At 35.9% G+C, this 25,738-nt stretch overlaps 1 protein-coding gene across 7 annotated transcripts in view; it reads left to right on the forward strand.

Annotated features, from left to right (window-relative positions):
• BANK1 (B cell scaffold protein with ankyrin repeats 1) overlaps window positions 1-25,738 on the forward strand; it is a 498,899-nt gene that overhangs the window by 136,879 nt on the left and 336,282 nt on the right. For 3 of the 7 annotated variants that reach the window (XR_014263843.1, XM_082462336.1, XM_082462339.1), the window contains exon 1: window positions 2-25,695. The exons of 2 other annotated variants lie outside the window; for them this stretch is intronic. Coding sequence is in view for 4 of the 5 variants with exons in the window: in XM_082462336.1 (XP_082318462.1) it covers window positions 25,458-25,695 (238 nt within the window). In the remaining variant the exon portion in view is untranslated. Of the gene's footprint in view, window positions 25,696-25,738 lie in introns of all 7 variants that reach the window. 2 more of the 7 variants (XM_082462338.1, XM_082462337.1) reach the window with 2 other exon arrangements.

Raw genomic sequence — 25,738 nt, forward strand, 5'->3', positions numbered from 1 at the left:
TTGAATTTTGTCAAAAGCTTTTTCTGCATCTATGGAGATGATCATTTGGTTTTTATTCTTCAATTTGTTGATGTGGTGTATCACACTGATTAATTTGCAGATATTGAAAAATCCTTGCATCCCTGGAATAAGTCCCACTTCATCATGGTGTATGATCCTTTTAATGTATTGTTAGATTTGGTTTGCTAGTGTTTTGTTGAAGATTTTTGTGTCTATGTTCATGAGTGATATTGACCTGTAATTTTCTTTGTTTGTGGTATCTTTGTCTGGTTTTGGTATCATGGTGATGGTGGCCTCATAGAATGAGTTTGGGAGTGTTCCTTCCTCTGCCATGTTTTGGAATAGTTTCAGAAGGAAAGGTGTTAACTCTTCTCTAAATGTTTGATAGAATTTGCCTTTGAAGCCATCTGAGATAGAGAGTTAATGAGTCTTGGCATTAGGGACAACAGGTGTTGTAAAATTTTAACTTGCAGTGGGTGAAGCCATATTGTATATACCTAAGATTTAATATGGGAATGAACACAACAAACACACATTAATTGTTTGGGGAAATTGTGTTCAGAATTGCTTTTGGTTTTCCTTCTTAATGTTCTTAACCTAAGATTTCCTCTAAACTGTCATTGGTTAAAAGTGTTAACTCATACTTCTAGATGAAGCCCTAGCTCCAAAGGTATAAAACTAGTTGACTTTGGCAGATACTAAAATAAAACTTAGTATTGACATACATGCAAATTAAACACACTGTATTCAAGGTCTGTTTCAATTGTCTTTGATTGTTCTGGCTCTATAATCTGTTATCCATAATTTCATGGTATATTATGATAATTCATAACACAAAGGGTCCCAAAGTGGATAGTAATCCATTTTGCCACTAATGAAGATTTAATGTATTTACATGCTTTTCTCCAGACTGATAATAAGAAGTAGAATAATAACTACTGAGAATAAGCTGCTAATAAACAAAAGACTTGGTAACTTTCTGTGCAAGTAGTTGAATTTTAAAATTATTTTTCTGCAGTGTTTAACAAATAATTAGATTTTATTTGATTCATCAGAACCTTGATTGCCAAGAAGGATTATTGGATGAACTTGCATATTCTTTACTTTGTAAAGAATATTTTATCTGTTTTTTAATTAGAAAAAGTAACAATTTCAATAAACTTTTCAGTTCAGATGTAATGAAATACTTCATTTTAAAAATGCTTTGATTTAAAAAATGGTGTGTTTCTCCCATAAAAATTACTTTTTCCTCAACTTTCATTGCTTCTAATTATGCTGAAAGTGAAATTTCCTATTCCTCATGCCTTCACTAAGAGTTATCTTTTCAGATAACATTTTCAGGTAGCTTAGATATCAAATAAGATGTATAAAAACGGATAAGATGTTAGAAAACCCAGGCAAATGTAGTCTATATAATTCTAATCATTTCGAAACTGTTAGATTTCTGGATTCTTATGAGCCCTGGCATTAACTTCCTCTCTCTTCTTTGTTGACCTCTGTCCGGGAGCAGATAAATGAGGTGAAACCCAAATCCATCCATTTTTTTCAGGATTTTCTTTTTCTTACCATTTCATTGTCTTTTCCAGCCATGTGTAGCTACTTACCTGTTTTTATCTGTAAAATCTGGGTGGTTAACTCCTCACAGAAAGTACGTTACCTTCACTGAGGTCTTATCACCATGGGTTTCTTTGTCTGCCCTGACTTGGTGCCTTCATTCTGATATCTGGTGCCCTCAGCATGGGTTTACTGTTCTTTTTGATTCCTGCTTCCTATCTGTCTACAACTCAACTTTCCCCCTTGCTTCCCCCTTGCCTGTTGGGTCCTCATAGTTATTGACTACATGGATGCTTCTGACTTTCTCTACTCCTCTGAGCATAGCACTGTGTCTGTGTTTGCCCAAATTCTGGACCTTTGCTTCTGTTTTAACCATTGAGCTTCTGGCTCTTTCCTGCCAGTTTCCTTTCTTAGATGCTCCCTTTGCCCTTACTCACTATCTGTTTGCTCTTAAAAATTACATTTTTGGAGAAATCCTAGCAAAAGTTTTAGTGAGAAAAAGGAGGGTTGAAAGTAAGAGTTATCACAGATAAAAGAACTGTCTAGTTTTAACAAATGAAACTGTGACTCTGGATGCCAAATGATGCCAGTTGAAATTGTAGTCATTTCCACCCTACCAGGAAGTACTAGATTCCTGATAATACCCCATGGTAGCAAAACACATAGTTGGAAAATACAACAATTTATGGGGGGAAAATCAACAGTAAGGGATTAGATGTCACATATGAAAACTTGCAGAATATTAAAATATTTGTATTTATTAAAAGATAACATGATAAATTAAATAATGTTGGTGACATTTTACACATATCAGATGACAAAAACTGCAAAATTACTTTCCATTGATAATCTCTTGCCTTCTAGAAAAATGTAAAGATCTATTCTCCTGAAGTCTACATATGTTCTTCATAAAAGTGTTTTATTCTTAAGTCATTTTCTAAGATATTGGAAGATTCCATTATGTTTTTCCTTATATCTTTTGTCCAGATATTCAGTACTTGTACTAGCTCTGATTTAATCCGTGGGCACTTAAAGTGCCATTATGAATAGTCCAGTGATTCAGTCTTAAGCCAATTTTACTGTTTCTTATTATGAATTTATCCTCCAATTCAACAGTACAATTCTTACCTTAATTCTGTGATCATACCCTCAAATAATATCCTAGTAGATGGATCGACTTCCTAGCTTATTTCACTTCTGCATGATTCTGGACTGTAATAACCTACTTGTAGACTATTATTTTCAAAATGTGGTCTTATCTTGCTTTCTCCAGACACTCCCCGTAATCATTGCAATTACTTATTGAAAGATTATTGAACAGAGGCTTTTCAGAAAGTGTTATACAGTAAACATCTTGCATTTCCACTACAAAATTAAGAGGAAGCCTTATTTTGATTGAGACATTTCCAATGAGTAAGCTCTTCTTTTAACACTGTCTCTACAACACCAAACATCAAATCGAAAATGGAAGCATTCAATTAGTTATTCAGACATTTCTTAGATTCAAATCAACTACAAGAGCAATAGTTTCCTTCATTATTTTCAGTCATAGTGGAGCAGTTGGTAAATTACTTTTTGGGTTGTTGAAGAAGCCCTAAATGACATTAAACAAAATAAAGACTTTTTTTTCACATGTATTTCCTTTTTTATTTGTTTATTTTTCTATATGATCAGAGAGTGAGTTAGCCTTCTGATGTTTCATAGGGAAAAATTGTCTTTTTAAAAAATACCCTTATGTTTAAAATTTGTGCCATTTCTTTCTTTGAGTGGATCTTAATCTATATTTAAATTATTCAATCAAAATAACATTTACCCTTAACTACTGAAGTAATATGTGTTCAAATCAGAAAATTTGGAAAATACTGAAACTCAGAGAAGAAGAGAAAACTCTGAATGTCTCATAAACAGTGTTAGAAGTTTTGGTGTGTGTCTTTTTTTCTATTACACTTTTTATCATATTGCATATGTAATTTCATATTATATCATATAGCATGTATAGTTTCAAACTCTTTCTAGTTTGCTTTTTTCCTTTTTCCTTAGCAATCACAAACATCTTACTATGTCAATAAATATTCATCTATTTGTAGCATTTAGATTTTTCCAGAAGTATAAAAATGCATTGAAATGTGTAAAAATACTGTAGATACTTCTATTTTCTAAGCATAAATTACTGAAATTGGGAGTTGTGGACAAATGGTATGCTCAGCGTAAAGGTTTTGTGTGTGTGTGTGCAATTTTTCCCATGATGTGGCTTTGAGTAATTTTTTTCTTTGTTTTTCATGATTGGTTTTATAGAAGTTCTTGAATTTGTGGTTTGATATCGTTCATTTGTTTTGGAAAATTCTCAACCATCATTATCTTCTCAAATATTATATCTTTTCTTTCCTCTCTTTTGTCATTTCCTGGGAATCCATTGGCTTTTAGGAAGTTTTATCATCACTATGTCTCCACCGCCCCTTTTTTCTGTCTATTTTTCAATCAGTTTTATATAAACCTATTTTCTTTCTATTTGCTGAAACCTTAATCTGTAGTTAAATCTATTTAATTATGAATTTCAGATAATTTTTGAGCTTTAAGGTTTAACATTTTTCAGCTTTAAGATTTTTATTTTATTTATTTTTTACAGAGATGCAGTTATTCTGAGGAAAATTTTTATTGATTAATTTTTTAAACATATTAATTATAGGTACTTAAAGGTCCAAGTCTATAACTCAAAAAACGAGATTAACCTAGCATGTTTTCCTATTGCCTTGCATGTGTGTGTTTTCTCTTGGTTTTGGACATTTGTTCCTATTTCTTGATAAGACTGTTAAACTTTATTAAATACTGGATATTGCTTACAAAAACTTGTAGAGGTTCTGGTTGACACTATCTTCCAATGGGTAGAATTTAGGGTTTTTTTGTTTGTTTGTTTTTTTTAGTAGTCAAACTGAGTAAGGTCAGTGTACCTTGAACTAGTTAAGGCTATTTCCAAGCTGAATTTAGATAAAAGAAATAGCTTTTCTGGATTCTCAGTGTAAAGCCTGAGGTGTTTCTCATGGCTTCTTTTCTCCTGCAGACCCAGAACTCTAATTTTTATCTCCTCAGTACTTGGAGACCATGAGAATTCCTGCTTAAAGTTTTGCCACTTAGCAGCCACTTTCTGCTTGGTTTCTGAACATAAAGTTCTGTGCATTCAGTTTAGGAATTTGTAAATGTATCTAGGAAAAACTGTGATCTGTGATCTGTCTGTTGGGTTCGTTTTTCTGTGACTTCATTTTTCTGAAATTTTAGCCATCAGTCTTAGTAAACTTGATAATCTTGAACTTTGAATTCTGTTTCCCAGGCCCAGTGAGATGGTTGCAAGCTCTAACTTACTTCCTGCTCTTCTGTACCTATACTGTATGGTGAAAAAAAGCAAGTCCCCAAAGGGGTGTGTGGCATCTAATATAGAGCTTACTGCTCTCCTGCTATTCTATTCTCCTAAGGATTTGGTTCCTCATGTACATATTGTCTTATTCTCCAATGTCCTGAAAAAAAAACAAAACCAACCAACCAAACAAACAAAAAACAGCGTTTAAAGTACTTATTTAGATTTGCAGTTGTAATTAGTAGGGGTGTAGGGGTTAGTCTGATTCAGCTACTATGACATGGCCAGAGGTGGTATTCCTACCTCAGTAATTTTTACTTTAATTTTAAACTTCATCACTTCTGCTTTTTGAGGTTCATTTTCTTGCTCTTTTTTTGACTCATTACCTTGAAAGCTCTCTTCATCTATTTGCATTCTTTCTTGTATTTTTTTTTTAAGACTGCGCCTCTTCTTCTCAGCTTCACTTTAGCTGTATTCCACAGGTTGTGGTTTCTGGTTTGCACCACCCCCTCCACCTCCCCCACAACCTTCCTGAATGTTCTGGAATTTCCCTTTGGGTTTCTTATTTAAACCAAGATAAGAAAAATTGTATTGTTTCAAAACCTCTAGATGCTAGACTGTTTTAGATTTCTGGTTTTGTTAATAATTTCCAATTTTATTATATCCCAGATAATGAATACATTATTTACATTTTGGAATTTGTTGAGGCTTCTTTTTCAGTCTAAGATACGAATTTTAATGAGTGTTTTCATGGAACTTGAAAAGAAAGTGTATTCTCTGTTTTCAAATTACTAACCTGCCACCTCCCGACCCCATCTCTCTCTCTCTGTCTCTCTCTGTTTCTCTGTCTGTCTCATTGACTGTTTTCTGGCTTGAATTCAACATTGTTATGATCCTTACTTTCATTTTGTTTGTCCTTTTACTTTGCCCAGTATTTTATTTTTAATCTTTCCAAATCAGATTTTTTTAATTGCTTCTTGTATATAGCTCACAATTTTATTTTTCATTGTATTACAATATTTTACTTTAAAGAAGTTAGGCCACTTACTTTCATTGATATTTTAGAGAAATTTGAGTTTAATTTGGCATATTATTTTATACTGTGCTTTCTGCTTATATAACTTTGCTTTTTAAAAATCTTTCACTCTGTCGTGATTTGCATTGTTTCCTCTGAAAAAAAGATTTTTTATTGTATCTATAAGTTTATATATTACTTTTATACACTGCATATTTAGATTGCATTACTTCTGTATTAGTAACAATGATAACATTTCCATGTCCTCCCTTCTTAACCCTCTCGCAATCTAACAAATTGAGTTTACTATATTATTTTTGGTTTTAGCTACCTTTGTATTACTATATTTACATTTTTAAAATCAACACTAAGTGATATTATTTGACTTCCAGGTACTATAAATTAGGAAATAATTGCATGTGCATACATGCCAAGAACAAACATGCTACTCCTTGCCTGTGGACTTTTTCTGATCTGTTGGCAAAATCTGGCTGCCAGAAGTGAGTGCTTTTATTTTGAAAAATATTTGTTTATTGCATTTATATTAAAGGACAGTTAGGCTGTGTATGACATTCTTGGGTGAAAATCAAATATATAACCCCCTTGTTTTCTTGTGTTTAATATTGCTGAGGAAAAATGTGAAGGCAGCCTGATATTTCCACCTCCCCTTTTACATGTATTAAACTTTAAAGGAACACTTTCTATCTTTGAAATTTAGAAACTTTATTCCAATATATCTAGTGTTTTTTTTAATTTAAGTAGAGTTGATTTACAATGTGTTAATTTCTGCTGTACAGCAAAGTGATTCAGTTATACATGTATATACATTATTTTTTAATATTCTTTTCCATTATGGTTTATCATAGGATACTGAATGTAGTTCTCTGTGCTATACAGTGGACCTTGTTGTTTATCCATCCCATATATAATAGCTTACATCTGCTCCTCCAACCCCTCTCCCTTGGCAACCACAAGTCTGTTCTCTATGTCCATGAGTCTGTTTCTGTTTTGTAGATAGGTTCATTTGTGTCACATTTTAGATTCCGCATGTAAGTGATATCATATGATATTTGTCTTTTCTTTCTGGCTTACTTCACTTAGTATGATAATAAACAAATGAGACCTATGTATGATACCTAGTACAATAATAAACAAATGGGACCTTAGTATGATAATAAACAAATGAGACCTAATCAAACTTACAAGCTTTTGCACAGCAAAGGAAACCATTAAAAAAAAAAAACAGAAAAGACAACCTACAGAATGAGAGAAAATACTTGCAAATGATGTGACCAACAAGGGCTTAATTTCCAAATTACACAAACAGCTCATAGAACTCAACAACAAAAAAGCAAACAACCCAATCGAAAAATGTGCAGAAGACCTAAATAGACATTCCTCCAGAGAAGAAATGCAAATGGCCAATAGGCACATGAAAAGATGTTCAACATCACTAATTATTAGAGAAATGCAAATCGCAACTACAATGAGGTACCACCTCACGCTGATCAGAATGGCCATAATCAAAAACTCGACAAATAACAAATGCTGGAGAGGATGTGGAGAAAAGGGAACACTTCTACACTGTTGGTGGGAATGTAAGTTGGTGCAGCCACTGTGGAAAACAGTATGGAGGTTCCTCAGAAAACGAAAAACAGAACTTCTATATGATCCAGCAATCCCACTCCTGGGCATGTATCCAGACTACACTGTAATCCAAAAAGACACACACACCCTTATATTCATATCAGCACTATTCACAATAGCCAAGACATGGAAACAACCTAAATGTCTATTGACAGATGAATGGATAAAGAAGATGTTATATATATATACACATATACACAATGGAATACTACTCAGCCATAGAAAAGAACAAAATAATGCCATTTGCAGGAACATGTATACAACTACAATATATCTAGTTTTGATTATTCTCAGATATGGTATGCCATTTCAACATGTAGTTCCAATACTTCTTTGATATCTGGAAATTTTTCTTCAATGGAATCTTTAAATATTTATTTGTTCATTTACTTTGGGACTCTAATTATGCCTATATTGAATATTTTTCTTCTGGCTTTCCTAACTAAAGTTTTCCTTCTGTATTTTAACTCTTCATTTCCATTCTTTTCAGTTTGTTTTCCTTATTCCTGTTCTCTATGTACCTTACATATTTTCAGCAGCTTTTATTTTTTATATTGCTTCCAGTTTTACTTTTATTTCAATTATGATTTAATTTTTTATTTTTACTTCTTTCCTTAACATGGATAATCTATGTTATATCTTTTCCTCATATCTTAATATCTTTTCTGAAGTCTTGTGTCCATGTTTTATATTCCTAATTAACAAGAGGATTACTACATTAAGATTCTGGAATATTAATTCCAAGATATTTTGTTTCAATTTTCATTGTTTCTTGGCAATATTTTTCTGGTGAGTTTTCATTATCTGTCTTGCTTTCTATTCCTTTTCTCCTGTTTTACTCATTATTTTTGTATGTATGCATCCTTATGTGAGGTGATTTTTCTTGTTCATATATTTGAGGAATTTCACCTGGGAAGGGACCTGTGATTTGATCTGGATTAATGATTACTTTACATATGATACAAAAGTAGTCTTTATTTCTCCCAATCCAATACACAGGAGATATTTTGGCAGATCTTTTTATAGTGCAAAAGTCTTATCTGCCCCTTCTCCTATGGACAGACTGTTTCTTCTCAGTGGGGCTTTCTAACTAATTCTTTGTTTGACCCTGTGTTCTCTGCTTCTCAAATATATGACATATTCATGTCAGGGAAAATTTTCTTGCCAGCCTTTTCTCCTATGCCCAACAGTTGCAAACAAGAGTAGTTTATATTCAGTGTGCTCTTTTTACCATAAAAATATCATCTTATGGTTTTTTTGGTGACCAACTGCTGTAAATACCCTACCTCTACTTTTTTCTCCACAGCTTATTTGTGGTTTTGGGTTTTGCTGACACATAATTTATTTGAAGCTGGGCTTTGCCTGTTTCTTACTTTCTTTGATGCATTGGTTGATATCTAACTGGAGAAGGGGAAACTGTTAACTTTTCATCATCAATTTCAAATTGGATGTCTGACCTACATTTCACTCTTTAAGAGCATAAAGGAAACATAGAAAACTCCTGGTCCAAGCATCTCATTTTGCAGAAGGTGAAATTCAGGCTAAAGTAAAATGATTCCAAAGGCCAATACCAAGCTTATTATAAATAGCAAAATAAAAATCCCTCCCAGATCTCTTAATTGTCAATCCAATGCCATTTAAGCTACACAAACTATTGCATTTCAAAACTTCTAGTGAAACATGTCTCAAAGCAAGTAACTTGCTAGCAAGTTAGGAAAACATTTGCAAAAACTGGAAATATGGATGAATTTTCTCAATAAGCAAGATCCAACTTTCATCTAACATTTCCACTAGAATAAAAAAAAGGTATTCTGATATGGGTCCAAATTAAATATTAAAGTAGTTTTAGGGATTAATGGTTTGATGAGCTCAGGTTTTGGAAATGATGGTGGGATTGTTACTATTGAACACTGTGCTAGTCAGTGGATGGAGAATGCCTGATTCTGTACTGCCTGCTTTATCACTCTTCCTCAGGAGTTATCTGAAGGAAGCAAAATCAAGGGCACTTAATTATTATCTGACACTTTGCTCAAGATACCCATGGATTTATTCTGGACTTCTGGGCTACTGTGTGTTTTAGAATAAAACCTCATTTTTCTCTCTGAACCCAAATTTTAATATATTAATTCATCAGTCTACATTTGTGCTAGATGAAGTTCTATGCACTGGGTAGGGAGTGATTGAAAAAGAAAGAAAAAATCTCTGCCTTCATAGAGCTAATGCTTTGATACGGGAGACAGACAATAATCATATTCATAGGTAAATAGATTGATAGACAAATAACTGATTGTTGCCATAAAAAAATGAAATGAAGTAGTGAGTGAATGTGTCTCCTTCATGTCCCTCCTGTTACTAAGAGGTGTGCCCATGTTTGAAGAGCTCTGGAGGCCCTAAGGGAATAGGTTTAAGGATTGTAGAACTGCAGGCTCACCTATATACCATTTCAGGTTGGAGGTAGGTGGTATTTTAGCACTTAAAGGTCTACCTTATTAGCATAACCTGAACTTCATCTTGCCTTACGGTTATATATTTTAAAATTTATTTCATAATATATTTCTGTGTCATTGGGTCCGATTAAGGTACCAGTTCAATTCGACTTCCCATGAGGTACTACAGAGAGTGACAGGGGTGGGAACAACAATATAATGGAAAAAAAGAAACTTGTGTAGTGACATTTGAGTTGAAATTTAATTGATGAGAAAATGAAGGCTTGCAAAGACTTCAGTGTAGAGCGTAGGAATAACAGGCTTGACATGTTTGAGGCATAGAAAGGAGGATAGTGTAGCCAGAGTGTTAAAAGGGAAACAGAGAGTGTTGAAAGATTAAATTTTGGTGATGGGCAGGACTCAAATCACAGAGGTCCTTGAAGGCCTGGAAGGTTTATGGACCTTTTACTTTCTCTATAATAGGAAGCCGTTGGTGGTTTTTCATTTGTTTGCTTGCTTAGTAAAAGAGAAACAGGATTGGTTATGTTTAGCTAATGTGTAGAGAATTAATTGTAAAGGACAGGATGGAAGCAGCAAGATCAGTTACAAGCCTTTCGTAATAATCCAGGCTTGTGCTCACGGGATAGCAGTGGATATGGAGCAATGTAGATATACACAGGATATTCAGAGATTTCAAAATATCTGAAAACATAGGGGAAGCATTTCATTATTTTTATTACACATTTTCCAGGTTAGTCGTTGTATTTATGACTTTAAGTTAAGAAGTTTTTCACCTGAAGATTTCTCTAGAGGTTGAAGGAAACTGTTCCCTGATGAGGGAAATTTGGCTCTGGCTTGAATTCTTCCACAGGCCCCCACCCTTAGCTCCTGCCACAGATGGTCCACCCCATAGACTTTTATTACTGGGGTCTATCATTTCATGGGCATCTCTCCTGAGGAATACTGGAAAGATGGTTCAGTGTTACTCAGGTCTATGGTGACCACCCAACTTCTGCAAAATTTTAGACACATTTGAATGAAAAACTTAGGGAGTTCAGGATGCTTTCCTGCCACCTCTTCTCCACTCTGCCATCATTCTTTTTTTTTTTAATTAATTAATTAATTAATTAATTATTTTTATTGGGGTATAGTTGTTTTACAATGTTGTGTTCATATCTATGGTACAGCAAAGTGAAGTAGAGTTCCCTGTGCTATACAGCAGGTTCTCATTAGCTATCTATTTCATACATATTTGTGTATATATGTCAATCCCAATCTCCCAATTCATCCCCTCCCCTCCCCCTTTCTCCCCTTGGTTTCCATATGTTTGTTCTCTACAACTGTGTCTCTCTTTCTGCCTTTCAAACTGGTTCATCTGTGCTATTTTTCTAGATTCCACATATACGCATTAATATACCACATTTGTCTTTCTCTTTCTGCCTTACTTCACTCTGTATGACAGTGTCTAGGTCCATCTACATCTCTACAAATGACCCAATTTTGTTCCTTTTTATGGCTGAATAATATTCCATTGTGTATGTGTATATGTGTGTGTATATATATATATACATATATATACCACATCTTCTTTATCCATGCATCTGTCAATGGACATTTAGGTTGCTTCCATGACCTGGCTATTGTAAACAGTGCTGCAATGAATATTGGGGTGCATGTGTCTTTTTGAATTATGGTTTTCTCAGGGTATATGTCCAGTAGTGGGATTGCTGGCTCGTATGGAAGTTCTATTTTTAGTTTTTTAAGGAACCTCCATACTGCTCTCCATAGTGGCTGCTGTCATTCTGATGCCTCTTTATCTACAGCACAGCTTAGCAGCATAAGTTCCTCTGCAGGTTGAATGGTGAGCCAAATTTCAGAGGTGAGATAGACATTTGCCTTGACCTAGTAGAGGATGAAAATGATCAGGGTTTTCACTTAATTTCTGGTAGGAGATGCACCCCATGGGAAAAAGTAAGGGGAGGAAAAACAGCTATGTTCTCTATCTCTCTCAGCTCTCTTTTATTGACTGAAGTAGTAGTGAGGTGGTAATGAGGATGATTTTTGGTGGTGGGGCCAGTTCTCTGCCCAAGCACACATCAGAAAGCCCAACAGGGCCTCTTTCTCAATGTTCAATTATTAATTCAACAAATATTTATTGAATATCTACTTTATTTTAGATACTACAGGAGGTGCTAAGGCCACAGAAATGGAAACACAACCATAGTCCCTACCCTCAATGTCTGAAAACATCAACTGCTTTAGTTTATAGTATAAACTTTCATTTCTTATTGTTTCTACCGGAAATCAAATGTTTTAACTTTTTAATGATTGTATATGCTTATGTGGGTTAAATAATTGGAATATGAAAGTGAATTATTTCTTTTTCTATGATTCTATTTTCTTGTTATCTATAATCATATTTACCCTATTTATTCAGTTTAACTCCTCCTCTTTTATCCCAATTCCTTGGCCAATACAAATTTTATCATCTTTTTAATGGAATTTTAACTCAGGACATTGAATAAATGATAGCTGTGATCTTCTTATACATGGGAACTTGCTCATTTTATAGCTCAGTTCCCTGGAAGCCTATGCTATATTTTAAATTAGACTGGGAATTAAGTACTATGCTTAAATGACTCCAATCTGTCAATAACCAACTATGTTATTTTCTGTGCCTGCACTATCCACAGATCTTTATAAAAGTGTTTGAATTATTTATTGCTGCATAAACAAACAACCTCAAATCTTAGTGGCTTAAAATTTGTTATTTCTCACTATTCTGCAATCTGAGCTGGGCTTAGGTGGGTGGTTCTTCTGTTCCAAATGGTGACTACTGTTGCTTGAATATCCAGAATGGCTTCTTTACTCATGTCTCACTCCTTAGCTGTGATGGATGGAATAACTAGGGATTGGCTGGATATTTCTCTTTATCACATGGTCTATCTATCAGGGTAGCTGGATCTCTTTAAGTAGTAGCTCAGGGTTCTAAGGGAGAGCATTACAGTACAAACCCCAATATGCAAGCCTTTATTAAGCCTCTGCTTGTATTTAGTTTGTTAATGTTCCATTGGTCAAAGATAGTTAAATGGCCAACCCCTGAGTCAATGTTGAAAAGAACTAAATGAGGGCATGTATACCAGGAGGGCTGGTGCATTAGTGGGCCACCAATATAACAGCTACCACAGGTGTCCCTCTGGCCTCTGATGATTCATATTCCCCTAACATGAAAAATATATTCAGCCCTTCCTAAGATCCGCAGTGTCATTCCATGACAGCCTCAGACATAGGCTTGAAACTTAGGCTTAATGTTCAGAATATCATCAACTAAACTGAGTCCAAGTATGGCTGAGGCTCCTGGTGTGACATCCCTCAGATAACGTTTTAAGTTCCTTACCTTGATTACAGAGCACTGTAAACTAAAACTTATCTGCTCCCTCCACCCACCCCAACCCCAATGCAAACATACAATCATGAGATAGGAGCAGGTTAATTTAAATTAATACTTCTATTCAAGGGTGGTGGTGGTGTGTGTACAGCATAGCAGTCATTCGTTCATAGCAATTCTGAAATCCACCTGGGCAAATATTTTCAGTTCCCCCTCCTCTGAGATTTAGAGGAAAATCTACTCTCATATCCAAGGAAGAAATCCCATTTAGCTTCTGATGAACACATGTAATGTTTAAATCAGTGGTGGTCTGCATTGCCTGTGAGTTCAGTAGAACACTCAAGAATTTCTCCAGCACACAATACCTACGTAAATGGCTATAGGATAATTTGGACAAGGACTAGGGGAATCATTACCATGAAAACTTGATTTGATGATACAGGGTTCTTCCTTCTAGGTATCTCTTTCATTCAGTGGTTTCCAAATCTGTGAAATGGCTCAGGTCTGAAAGCTATTTTTCTTCAATATAGTTTGAGCAATCTATAGATTGAACAGTATCTTTGTTGGCTGCCAAGTTTTTTCATCCCAGGAGCTCTATGTGCTATTAGTCATCTCCATAGGTCTCTGAAGGTCAGGCTCCCCCATTTGTCATGCCAGTTTTGCTGCTAATTACATTTATTGTGTCCATTTTGTTTCTGGTGGTTAAAATATTGGATTGATTATTTGGGGATTTTTTTTTAAATTATTTATTTATTTATTTATTTATTTTTGGCTGTGTTGGGTCTTTGTTTCTGTGCGAGGGCTTTCTCTAGTTGTGGCAAGCGGGGGCCACTCTTCATCGCGGTGCGTGGGCCTTTCACTGTCGCGGCCTCTCTTGTTGCGGAGCACAGGCTCCAGACGCGCAGGCTCAGTAGTTGTGGCTCACGGGCCTAGTTGCTTCGCGGCATGTGAGATCTTCCCAGACCAGGGCTCAAACCCGTGTCCCCTGCATTGGCAGGCAGATTCTCAACCACTGCACCACCAGGGAAGCCCCTATTTTGGGATTTTTATCATCCCGTTTACTTCCTGGGATCCTCCTTATGTAGAAGCCCTGGCCTTTGGAGGACAACTGCTACTAAGCTTCTTAACAATTCTGGTTCCCCCCTCAGTAACGCATTCTTTATCACTCTGATAAACAGAGTGTCCCCTGGGCCTCTCTATAAAACATAGTCCGCTCTTGAGTTTCTGTCTGCTGTAATATATTCTCTCTAGCAAGCCTATCTGAACTTTTAAGCCTCTTGTTCTACCATTTGCCATAGCAGTTCTACTTCATGTAATAAGAGCCATCAATTTTTCCAAGCTTCAAAGTTCCAACTAAGCAGTGTAGTAGCAGCATCTCCATCTCCCGAGGCTTTCCAGAATGTTAAATACTATATCACAAGAAGATGAACCCATATTGAAACACCCTCCATTATCCAGCTTTATGTTTCACTTGACTTCATTCATCTCCTTTAGGATCCAGTCCTGAATCTTGCTGGTATATGTTGGCTAGGTCTTCCAACTCCCTTGACTTATAGACCCTTTCTTCCTTTAGGGGGCCCACCTCTTCCTTTACCTGGTTATGTTGTAGCTAGACCCTGCTTATTAATATGGTGGCCAAGAGAGGAGTGGAGATGAAACATGAGAAGGCATCTTACCTTCTAAGGCACAAGCTTGTGTATTATTGTCAAGCAAGGAGGAAGTGCTGGCCTTTATCTTGAGAAGTGGTGTACTTCTCTGAGCACAGAGAGTTCAGAGGAATCCAGAGGTTAAAATTTTCTAGGTGCATCAACCCAGAGACTCAGATATCACCATCTCAAGTTTCAGGGTCCATTCATTCCCAATTAGAGCCCTGATCTTGGTATAGCAGACTTGTTGGGATTGAGAATTCAAACTTCTCTGGAGTTCTGCTACTCATAAAATTTAAGTGTTGGCCCTGATCCCAAGCCTTCTTTGACCTTCAGGTACAGCAGATGAGAATCTCTTTATTCTTTATATGCTGCCTAGGAGGCCCTCTGTCTTTCACAATTTGTTTTATATTGGTGATTAATCACCCTCAGCCTATGTTTTCTTCTTTCAATGCACCAATGGCTCTTTCTACAGCTATCCGATTTCATAGTCCTTATCATTACTATTTTTCCCGAACCTCTCATGTGCCTGAGGTATTGTACTCATCAATTCATCCTTTCCACTAGCATCCCATCCCAGTTCACCACTGAAAAAAAAAAAAAATGAGCAATTACACTGAAACCACATGCCAGGAGCTCTCGGTGCCAGTGATGATGTCCTCAGGCCTGGAGTGAGATCCAGCTCCAAATTTTACTTTTAGGTCTGCTTCCTAGGGCCATTCCTGGTACCAACTGTCACAGGTTCTCTGGGGAATACATTCTGATATTTACATGCAGGAGGTTTGCTGAGAAATAGTCTTAGGAACAATACATGCAAGTGGGAAGGGAAGTACGACTGGGCAAAAGAAGAAGCTGAACAAAGAAGCAGTTGCAACAGAGACCTCAGGCCATACTTTGGGGAGTTCTCATGCTAGATGACCCTTCAAAGTTTTCCCACTTGGGTAAGGAGTCCAGCCCTTGCACTTCCACACTGAACTTCCACTGGAGCTATTGTACTCCTGGATACAGGTTGTCTTGTAGGCAAGATGAGTAACCTTGAGCAAGGCAACTCCTTTTTGCCAAGGACAATTCCTGGAGAGAACACAGTTGTGAGTTGGCCTTAGCCCATACTCCCAGGAGTTGAGAGGTGAGTGCCATAGAATTAAGAAGTGTATGTATGCTACAGCATGCAGTAACTGGGCCAACTGCTAAAGTCACTGGGTTTTTCAAGCTGATCTTTTATAGTAGACATTTATTTTTTAATCTACCCACATCCCTTCTTTCCTCCTTCTGGGAATAATGTCTACCTTTTCCTGGGAAATGGTGTTCTCTAATCCAACCATGTGCTCTGAATTTGTGTGACCCTCTTTTAACATATCCTAACTCCTCCTCCAACTATTGTGGATGGTCTCAAAGACAAGCACCTGACCTCAGCAAGATGAATCAGCATGTTCCATACCTCCCTCCCTAACTGCAAAGATTAGCTCTGGAATTAATTTAGGTCTTGAATTAATTTAATTAAATTAAAGCCCTTCTTTATGAATTTTTTATAATAGTTTTATTGAGATATAATTCACATACCATAAAATTCACCCTTTTAAAGAGTATAATCCAGTCATTATTAGTATACTCACAGAGTCCCACAATCACTTCCAATATCTAATTTTAGAATAATTTACATTACCCTGAAAAAAAACCCTGGACTCAGCATTCACTCTCCATCTGCCCCTAACCCCTACCCCTTGGCAATCACTAATCTACTTTTTGTCCCTAAGGACTTGCCTACTCTGGACATTCCATATAAATAGAATGATAACAGCATGTGGTCTTTGGCGAGTGGGTTCTTCAACTTGACATAACGATTCCCTGTTATAGTATGTATCAGTACTTCATTCTTTATATTGCAGGGTAATATTCCATTGTATGTTATACCACATTTTTCTAATCCATTCATCAGTTGATGGACATTTGGGTTGTTTCCACTTTTTGACTCTTACGGATAATGCTGCTGTGAACATTTGTGCCCCATGATTTTCTAAACTTGATACCAGAGAGCAACTCTCAATCCTACTCATTTTGCCTCAGCTGGGCAGGTTTTCAACATTTCGAGGCAGCTGTTCTAGAATAAGTGAAAAGAAGTAGAGGGAGAGAGAACAGTCCCTTATTTCAGTTTTCCACAAGGCCCAGGTACACCACTCCTCCTCCCACAGTTTGGTCACATGATTTGTTAAAATGTCCCATTTTACATAACCTGATTTGGGCTGGGATTCTATCATGTGCATACAAAAGAGTTCAGGCTAATACATGACTTCTGATAAAACCTTAAACCGTGCTACCAGCAGTGAAGCTGTTTAAATAATAAAAGTCCAAAGTTAAGAAAGAACTCACAGCTTCTCCCTCATTGTACCCCTCTCATCTCTGTGGAAATAAGCTGCCTGTGGAAATAACCCCAATCTTACTGCGCCAAACTCCAAAACTTACTTTGCTCAGAAGTCTCCCTAATGATATTTAATCACCTCTTCCATTTCAGGCTTAAACAATTTGTTTGCACCTTTATTTAGGGTTTACTTCTATGTGAATTAAATTATCATTAGTTTACATATCTGCCTTCTTCATTAGGCTGTAAGCTCTTTGAGACCTGGGGCTCTTCTTGTTCAACTATGTGTTTCTAATAGTTCTCACAGTAATTAATTCAGCAAACACATGAATTTTTACATTATCAGTCACCTATTCTATGCTTAGAACTATGATAGTCCTGGGGATAGAAAAATGAATAAGATCCTTTGAGGGGCTTACATTTTATTATAGGAAGGCTATATTAAAATCAGTAAGAATAAGCTGTATGAGTGTTGTTATGGTAAAAATGAGAATAAGCACAGGGGATAGGATGTCACAGGAAGGTGTAGTCCATTCTGTCAGATCCTATAATCAGGTTTATAGGCAAATCCACTCTTTTTTTTTTTTTTTTTGACTGCACAACAATGTGAGTATGTTTATTGCCACTGAAGTGTACATTTAAAGATGGGTAAAATGATTAAGTGGTACAAGCTACTATGTATAAAATAAATAAGCTGTAAGGATACATTGTACAGCACAGGAAATAGGGCCAATATTTTATAATAACTATAAATGGAGTATAACCTTTAAAAATTGGGAATCACTAGGTTGAAAACCTGAAACATATAATATTATAAATCAACTATACCTCAGTTTTTTTTAAAAAAGGGAAAAAAAGACCCAAAAAATGGGTAAAATGGTAAATTTCATGTCATGGGTATTTTAGCACAATTAAAAATAAATAAATAATTTTTTTAAAAAAAGGGAACCAGGGTCTAAGTGGCACAGGTTTGCCCTTAGCCAGTTTTCCCAATACCTAGTGTCACCCTTTCGAGATCACTGTCATTTTACGTGGTGGTGAATCCACTCTTAAGCCCAAGGAGGGAATCCCCTTTAGCTTCTGACAAACAGATGTAATGGTTAAATCAGGGTTAATCTGTACCGTAGGTGAGTTCACTAATGAGCCTATTTCAGGGTCACGAAGTGGCCACAAGTCTTCCACTGATCTGTATTGTGATTTCTAGTTCAGTGGGACACATATCGGAGAGTGGATCTCTTCTCCCCTTGTGTCTGAATAGGAATTAGGTAGCTAGGCCTCCTCCAGGGAATAGAAAGCATCCTAAGAGACTCCTACTAGACCATTCTCAGTGGTTTTCTTGTGTGGGAGGGAACCACCATACCCTTGTGTAATATGTACTTCTGCAAAGGGTGAAAAAAAAATAACTCGCTTACCTCATATGTAGCTTCACTCTTTCTTCTTTAAGGCAGTATTTTTGACGAAAAAAGAAGTTGGTAGCAAGATAAATTGCATTCTACCAGTTAGTCACTGAAATCAGATCCCATTTTACTAAGTACGAAAGGTATAAAAGGGGAAACTATCAACCCTGTTGGTACCTGTCCACTTTATTCAGAGTTTCAAGAGAAGACTGAAAAAAAATTACCACTTGCTAAAGGTATCATAATAATGAATAAGTTACAGTAGATTTAGAAAAAAAGTGACATATTTAGCTCTATAGTACAGTAGCTTTACTGATCTGTTATAATTCTTTGTTTCGGTGTAGGTTGGAATTCACTTGTGAAAATAGTTTCATTGCACCAAGGAGCACTTGCCTTTTCCTGAACTGAGCTTACCTTTGAGATTATATTTAATTATTTTAAATTGGTCAGGCATGGGGGTAATTGATCCTCAGGGAGAGTTTTCCTCACTATAAGGCTAAGCTAACCTTCCTATGCATGCCCTAATCTTCTAAATATCCCAAATAACCCAGTGCCTGCTCTACAATAATATTATATTTTCTCTATTATAATGTTGGAATACTCTATACTTTATTACAATTTCTATTATTTGTCTTATGGAACACACTCTAAGAATAGAAATTATGACATATAGTAGGTACTCAATATATAGTTGCTGACTGACTGGATAATAATCCATTAAAATTGTTTTGAATATTCACTTTATTTTTCAGATTCCTTAGTGCTATTTCATGACAAGTATTCACTGTGCCTATAAAACAAAATTCTTTTATTTTTAAGTTGAATTTTTGTTAACTTAATTATTATACTAATAGGATAATTTTATGAATTATATACTTTAGCATATGAAATGTCCATCATTTATATATCATTATTAGAATATTATACACATAGAAGATGCTCAGTACGTATTTATAGAGTGAAAAATAACTTTTATTTTTAATCTTAAATTTTTAAATTTATTTTCTTCTATTTGAGTTACTTTCATTATTACTTTTAGTAATTTCCAAAATAAAAGGAAGATTTTTTTTTCAGTAGGAAACAAATGTAAGAAAACTTATGCAAAATATTTGCAGTGGCACAAGACTAAATATATTTCTTAGATCCCTCAGCAAAATTTTTCAGAGTGCTCTCCCATTCACATCTCTAGCCATTAGACAAGTTTATCATACCCCTAACTTCCTCTGTTTCTGTGGCTATTCAAGCAGCCTCCAGGGAGGTAGCTATACCCGTGACTTAAACTCTTATCTATCTTTTCTCAATATAGTTTTCAACATCCCTCTCCTATGTATATTGGACCTAGAGTCACAAAGAAATCACCCCTTAATAATGTCTTCTCTTTCCTTCAAAAGCATACATGATGTTTTGGATTCCAGGAGATCTTAATGAAGAAATATTTTCCATTGATCCCAATAAGGATGGCCTGAGATTTCCCATAGCTATTCTCAAAGGCTTGGGATCCATGAACTCTACTTGAGGTCTAGCAAGAGAATGTAGAGCCTGTGACATTGAGAGCCCTCTGTCCTGAAATCTCAGATGACTCATGAGGGCAGAAGTCCTCCATGGCTGTCCTCTTAAAAAGATGAATTGGGAACACACAGCTGGTCTCTCGGGAGGTGGGGAATGCACTAGCCACAGGAAAGGAGCAAAATGAACTCTCAGAAGATCCACAGTTCTCTTGGTGTTGGTTTCATGGCACCAACATTTCTGTTATTTGCTTTTGGAAAATGAAAACTCAATTTTTTGGTGAGAATTCTCACCATAAAATGCCATTTTCTATTCTGATATCCCTTTTTAGCTCTTTGTAGAGTCAGTTATGTTAACTGCTTTTTCTTCTCTGAATGAGTGTTTCAGACATTGATTGCAATGACTTGCTTTTCACATCATAATCCAAGATGATAGGGACTTTAGCAGGAAACTTACTTCACTTCCCTCAAATAAATGTCTGCATTATCTTCTCTTCTAAACTGTTAACAGGCTATTCACTGCCCTCTGAAATTGTGTGGTAGATGTGGGAAATACCTTCTATATGCTCTTCTAATTTTTGGACGGTGTCAGGGGGCACAATTCTTAGAACCTGCCCTAAGCACAGTAATAGCTAGTTACACCACTGGCTGAAACATTAGCTTTGCTTCTTTCCCTGTTGAAATTTGCTTCCAAACCACCTCCTGTTGTTGTCTTCTAGTTCCAAACTCCCAAATTCAATGTTTCTTTACAATGATTTATTTATAACAGAAACTGCCCCAATAATCACATTACTTACAAGAATATCCTTGACCCATCCAATTGTCCAAAGGTATTTTTCAATTACTATAGAACCATTTAGTATTACTTTATCCCATACAACTCTCCACACAATATCTAGAAGCACAGTATCTAGAAGGCAGACTTTTTGAAAGCAAGGGCTGTATCTTTTCATCACTGTATGTCCAGTGTCCAGCACTGTATCTTGGATATGGTAAGCACTTACAAAAATCTCTTTGAATGACTTAATAAATGAATAAATAAATGAATAATGAAAATGTGAAGAACAATGTCTCCTTTTATCAATCCTGTAGATTGAAGCTAACAGGTTCAGCTATTGAGAGACCTGTGGTGAGTTAGGTGCTAAGGAAAACATTATAAGTAGGGTACGGAGTGGGACTGAAAACCTTATCTAATCAATAATTATAGGGTAAACACAGAAGCAAATTATCAGAGTTCTCAAAGAAAGCCAAAACAACCAAAAAGAGAAATAGAGAATTTTAGAATTTTTTACTTTTAAACATTTTATAGTATTGTTTCTTAAAACTCAGATATAGTAATCAAGCTCCATTTCAGCAAACTCACTTTCACTTGTTAGCACAGGCAGGGGTGAGGATGGGCGGGGGTGGGTGTGGTGGTATCAGCCAAGGTATAAGCAGAAAACAACTTGGTTAGTTCCACAAGTCATCCTCAATTGAACAGAAAAGTGAAGATTCAGCACAGCTACTCAACCAAGAAAAGAAACAAGCACATGATGCAAACAGCCCTGAAGGAAGGCATATCAAAGAGCTACCACATCCACCAATTAACAGTGAAATATTACTCCATAGGGACTTAGTAAATTAATGCTAAAGGGAATTGAATATTCTTTAATATATGTTCATTTAGAAGAATGTAAAATTTTTTCCTTATTAATGAATATCTCCAAACACTCAATTTATCACCGTAGGTTGGTGTCAGTTTTCTGTTGCTACTCTAACAAATTACCACAAACTGAGTAGCTTAAAACAACACTAATTTATTATCCTACAGTTTGGGAGGTCAGAAGTTCAAATTCAGTCTCACTGGGCTAAAAGACAGGCGTCAGCAGAGCTGGTTCCTTTTGGAGGTTCTGTAGGGGAATCTATTTCCTTGCCTTTTCCAGCTTCTAGAGGAGACGTACATTCCTTGGCTTGTGGCCCCTTCCTCACATTATTCAAAGCACATTACTCCAATCTCTGCTTCCTCATCCTGTCTCTTCTCTGACTTTCCTGCCTCCATCTTATAAGTGCTCTTGTAATTACATTGGCTCACCTGTGTAATCCAGGCTACTGTTCCCATCTCAGTATCCTTAACTTAATTCCACCTTCCATGGAATGTAAGGTAATAAATACACAGGTTCTGGGGATTAATATATGGACATCTTTAGGGGGCCATCACACAATTAGATTAGTATGAAAGAAGTCGGTTAAATGTGAGGAAGGATAAGAAAATGAAGAAAGCCTCCCAGTAACAATAACAAAGAAAGTATTATTGCTAGGAAATTCCTTCATACCTTCCTAGTATTTGGTCTAGTTTTGAACTAGAAAATAAGACGTATAATAACACTCTATAAGAATAATATAATTCAGTGTCTAAAGATATGGACATGTCCTTCAAGAGGAAAATTCTCCAATAATAAATAGCCATGAAGAAGCAAAGTACTCTTTCACTCTTTCACTTTTACAATAGTTTGCTGCATTAGGAAAGAACCCGTTTTGTTCTTTAAAGGGATCCAGAATCTAAAAGTAGAAATGAAACCAGCAGAATTAGCAAAAGCATCCAGTCTGCAAGGGCACAAGAAATCAGCCACGGCAATTGCAACAGGGCAACAGCCAAAACAGCTGTTATTGTTATTATCAGATATCCAGTTATTGGAACATAGCATCAGCGTGAGACCCTTGTAATTTCTACCGAGTAGAGCAATAATACTGAGGCTGTCAATATGCTGCTAGAGAAAAAGAATGCAAGGGAAGAAAATCAATGGATCCAAGAGTTTGATATATTGAGAAACTAGAAACCAACTGTGGCTAGCATTTTTTGTCATTCTGTAACAGAGGAAAAATCAGAAACCTGCGATTACACGCTGCTGGTAGCATTCTGCCTGAAAAAGCATCTCAGTGTGAGAATTACTAAGTGCCTCTTTCCTGAGAACAAGTGTGAACCAAGAGATAACCCAGCATTTCAGACAGTATCATTTCCTTAGGGGAGAAAGTAGGGGGAAAATAAAGTCAACTGTGACTAAAGATGTGTTTGACACTAAGAAACAAGACCAAAATGAGTGAAAACATTTCTAAAATATCGTTTTGTAAATGCATAGGCAAAGTTAGAATACATGTAAGACTTAGGTCACGGCCTCTGGGTGTGTGATCTCCACACATTTTCTTTTCTTTGTGAAAACAATGATGTCTACATAGTCTCAACCAATAGTGCCAATATTGTAATGAATTATGAGTACGGTTCATGCCTATTTTTAAGGAGATAGATGTTCATTTCTATGAGATTTTTGCTCTGTGGGAAAGTGAGTAGGAAAACAAAAGCAATTTTTTGATATGTATATGTATAACCTTGCCTATGATGTCCATGTAATTTTTAGCAATAACTTTATGTGACCTTAAAAGGAAGAGAAGGCTTGTAACTAAGAGGGAAGGCTATAGGGTCAGATCTGGGATTGAATTCCAGCTCTGTCACTTAAAACTTTTAAAACCCAGATTCCTCATTTGTAAAATATAGTTAAAGCTACATTGTTTTGAGAACCAACTGACATGAACACTGTGAAACGCTTACATAATGCTTGGCACATAGAATACTTAAAACAAAACAGAGTAGCTGTTAACAGCAACATTAATAAAACAAGAGTGAACGAATAAGTAAAGGGGCTAAGCTGTTACCTCATACCTTTTGAACAAGAGCTATGTTCTCATTCCGTACCTGAAACAAAAACAAACCTCGAATAATTTTTGAACTTTAGTAGAAGATTTTTAAAGATTTTCTAGCACAAAGTCTTAACCAATGAAGTAGTTTTAAAAAACAGCCCATAATTTTAAACACATTTTTGTTTTCATTTTTCCATTTACCAGGATCATATGGATATAAATTGTGGAAGTGAGCATCTGAAAACGTACTTAATTATCCTATGTACTGTAAGTCTTCTATGTGTATTAGAGGAGATGGCGTCATAAAATTGTATAGCTGGCAGAGACTCGAATATAATTATTCCAATTTCCTCATTTAGCTGAGATTATGCAAGGCTCAGAAATATTGAGAATTGCCCCACTTGTCCAGATAGCGAGGTGGAGAGTCAAGATGGCATTCGCAGCCTTCTGACTTCCAGTCGGGGGTTCTTCAGACATGTGACAGATACAGTTTGCTATCTAAAGACTATCCTTCTTTGCAAATCTTTGTGTGCATGGAGGGAATGAGCATTGTGTATTTCCGTGGAACAAACTGGGATGCCTTTGAAGATGTGGAGCGTAACAGGGGAGCAGGAGCTGGAATGTGTGTATCACTTTCTCCTCAAAATCTTTGTCAAAGTATCTTTTGTGAAGAAGATACATCACTTAGGGCATTGTCTCCCCAATGGATTGGTTTAAGAAGACTTATGCTTTCCTGAGAACTGAATTCCTGGAACTATTGACCAAGAGTTTATATGCACCCTGCAATCCAAACCCTCTCTGTCTTTACCTTATTGTACTGCGGTCTGTTGGTAAACAGGCATTTGTAGAAGACAGTAAACAGGTCAATATGATATTATTTCATAAATTAGCTAAAATCTTTTGCTCCATTGTTTCAAATACAGGAAATCAACTTAAAGTTAATAATGAGGTTAAAGGAACAATTGGAAAGCGGATAAAGATACCTATAATAGTTTTCAAAATTTGCTGACACTTCTCCAAGTTTACTTCATTATGGTATAAAATGTAAAAAAGTATAGTTATGTGAAAAAAAAGTTTAACATTTTGATACTTTGATACTTGATTTTCTAAGAGAGACTTTGTGAGATAAATAATTGCTCGCAAGCCTCCCTCCTAGGTTTCTTTTCTAAAAAAGAGGGAGAGGGACATTTAGGCATGAACGATTACCAAAACTTCAAATTGATCTTCAAAAATATTTTTAACTTCAGAACGTAAATTACTAATTTAGAGATCCTTGAGAGAAGAAGGGACATTTATTTTAAGGCTCTGGGGGAAACTCTTGAGTATTTCACAGTCTTTAAAGCAAACAAGCAAACAAACAAAGGACCTATTTAGATCCATAACTTATTTTTTTTTTTTACTAGGCCCGGTTCTGACTTGGAGCAGGAGTAGGAAATAAATTTTACATAGGATTTAAAAATCATTTTATAATTTATGGCTCTAGCTTAAAATTTCTGGGCAAAATGCAATATCAGAAACAAACAGTAAACCAACCAAAAAAACCCTCCAAACAAACAAACAAAAAAAACCCAACTATGTATCTACATCTACATCTTTATACCTTTACTGATACATCCATATCTGTATGTCTGTATCTCTTAGTCCCCTTTTCCAGCAAGTGTCTACTTCTGGTATCCCTGTTCCTGGAAGTGGGAGCATCGTGGAAGCCCTTGAATGGCACAAGAAGGGCTACAGGAACAGGTAACCTAGCTCTAAAAACGCCCTGAGTGAAAAGATGAGGCGG

Source organism: Balaenoptera physalus (assembly GCF_965194825.1).
Source record: "Balaenoptera physalus genome assembly, chromosome: 5".
Lineage (NCBI taxonomy): Eukaryota > Metazoa > Chordata > Mammalia > Artiodactyla > Balaenopteridae > Balaenoptera > Balaenoptera physalus.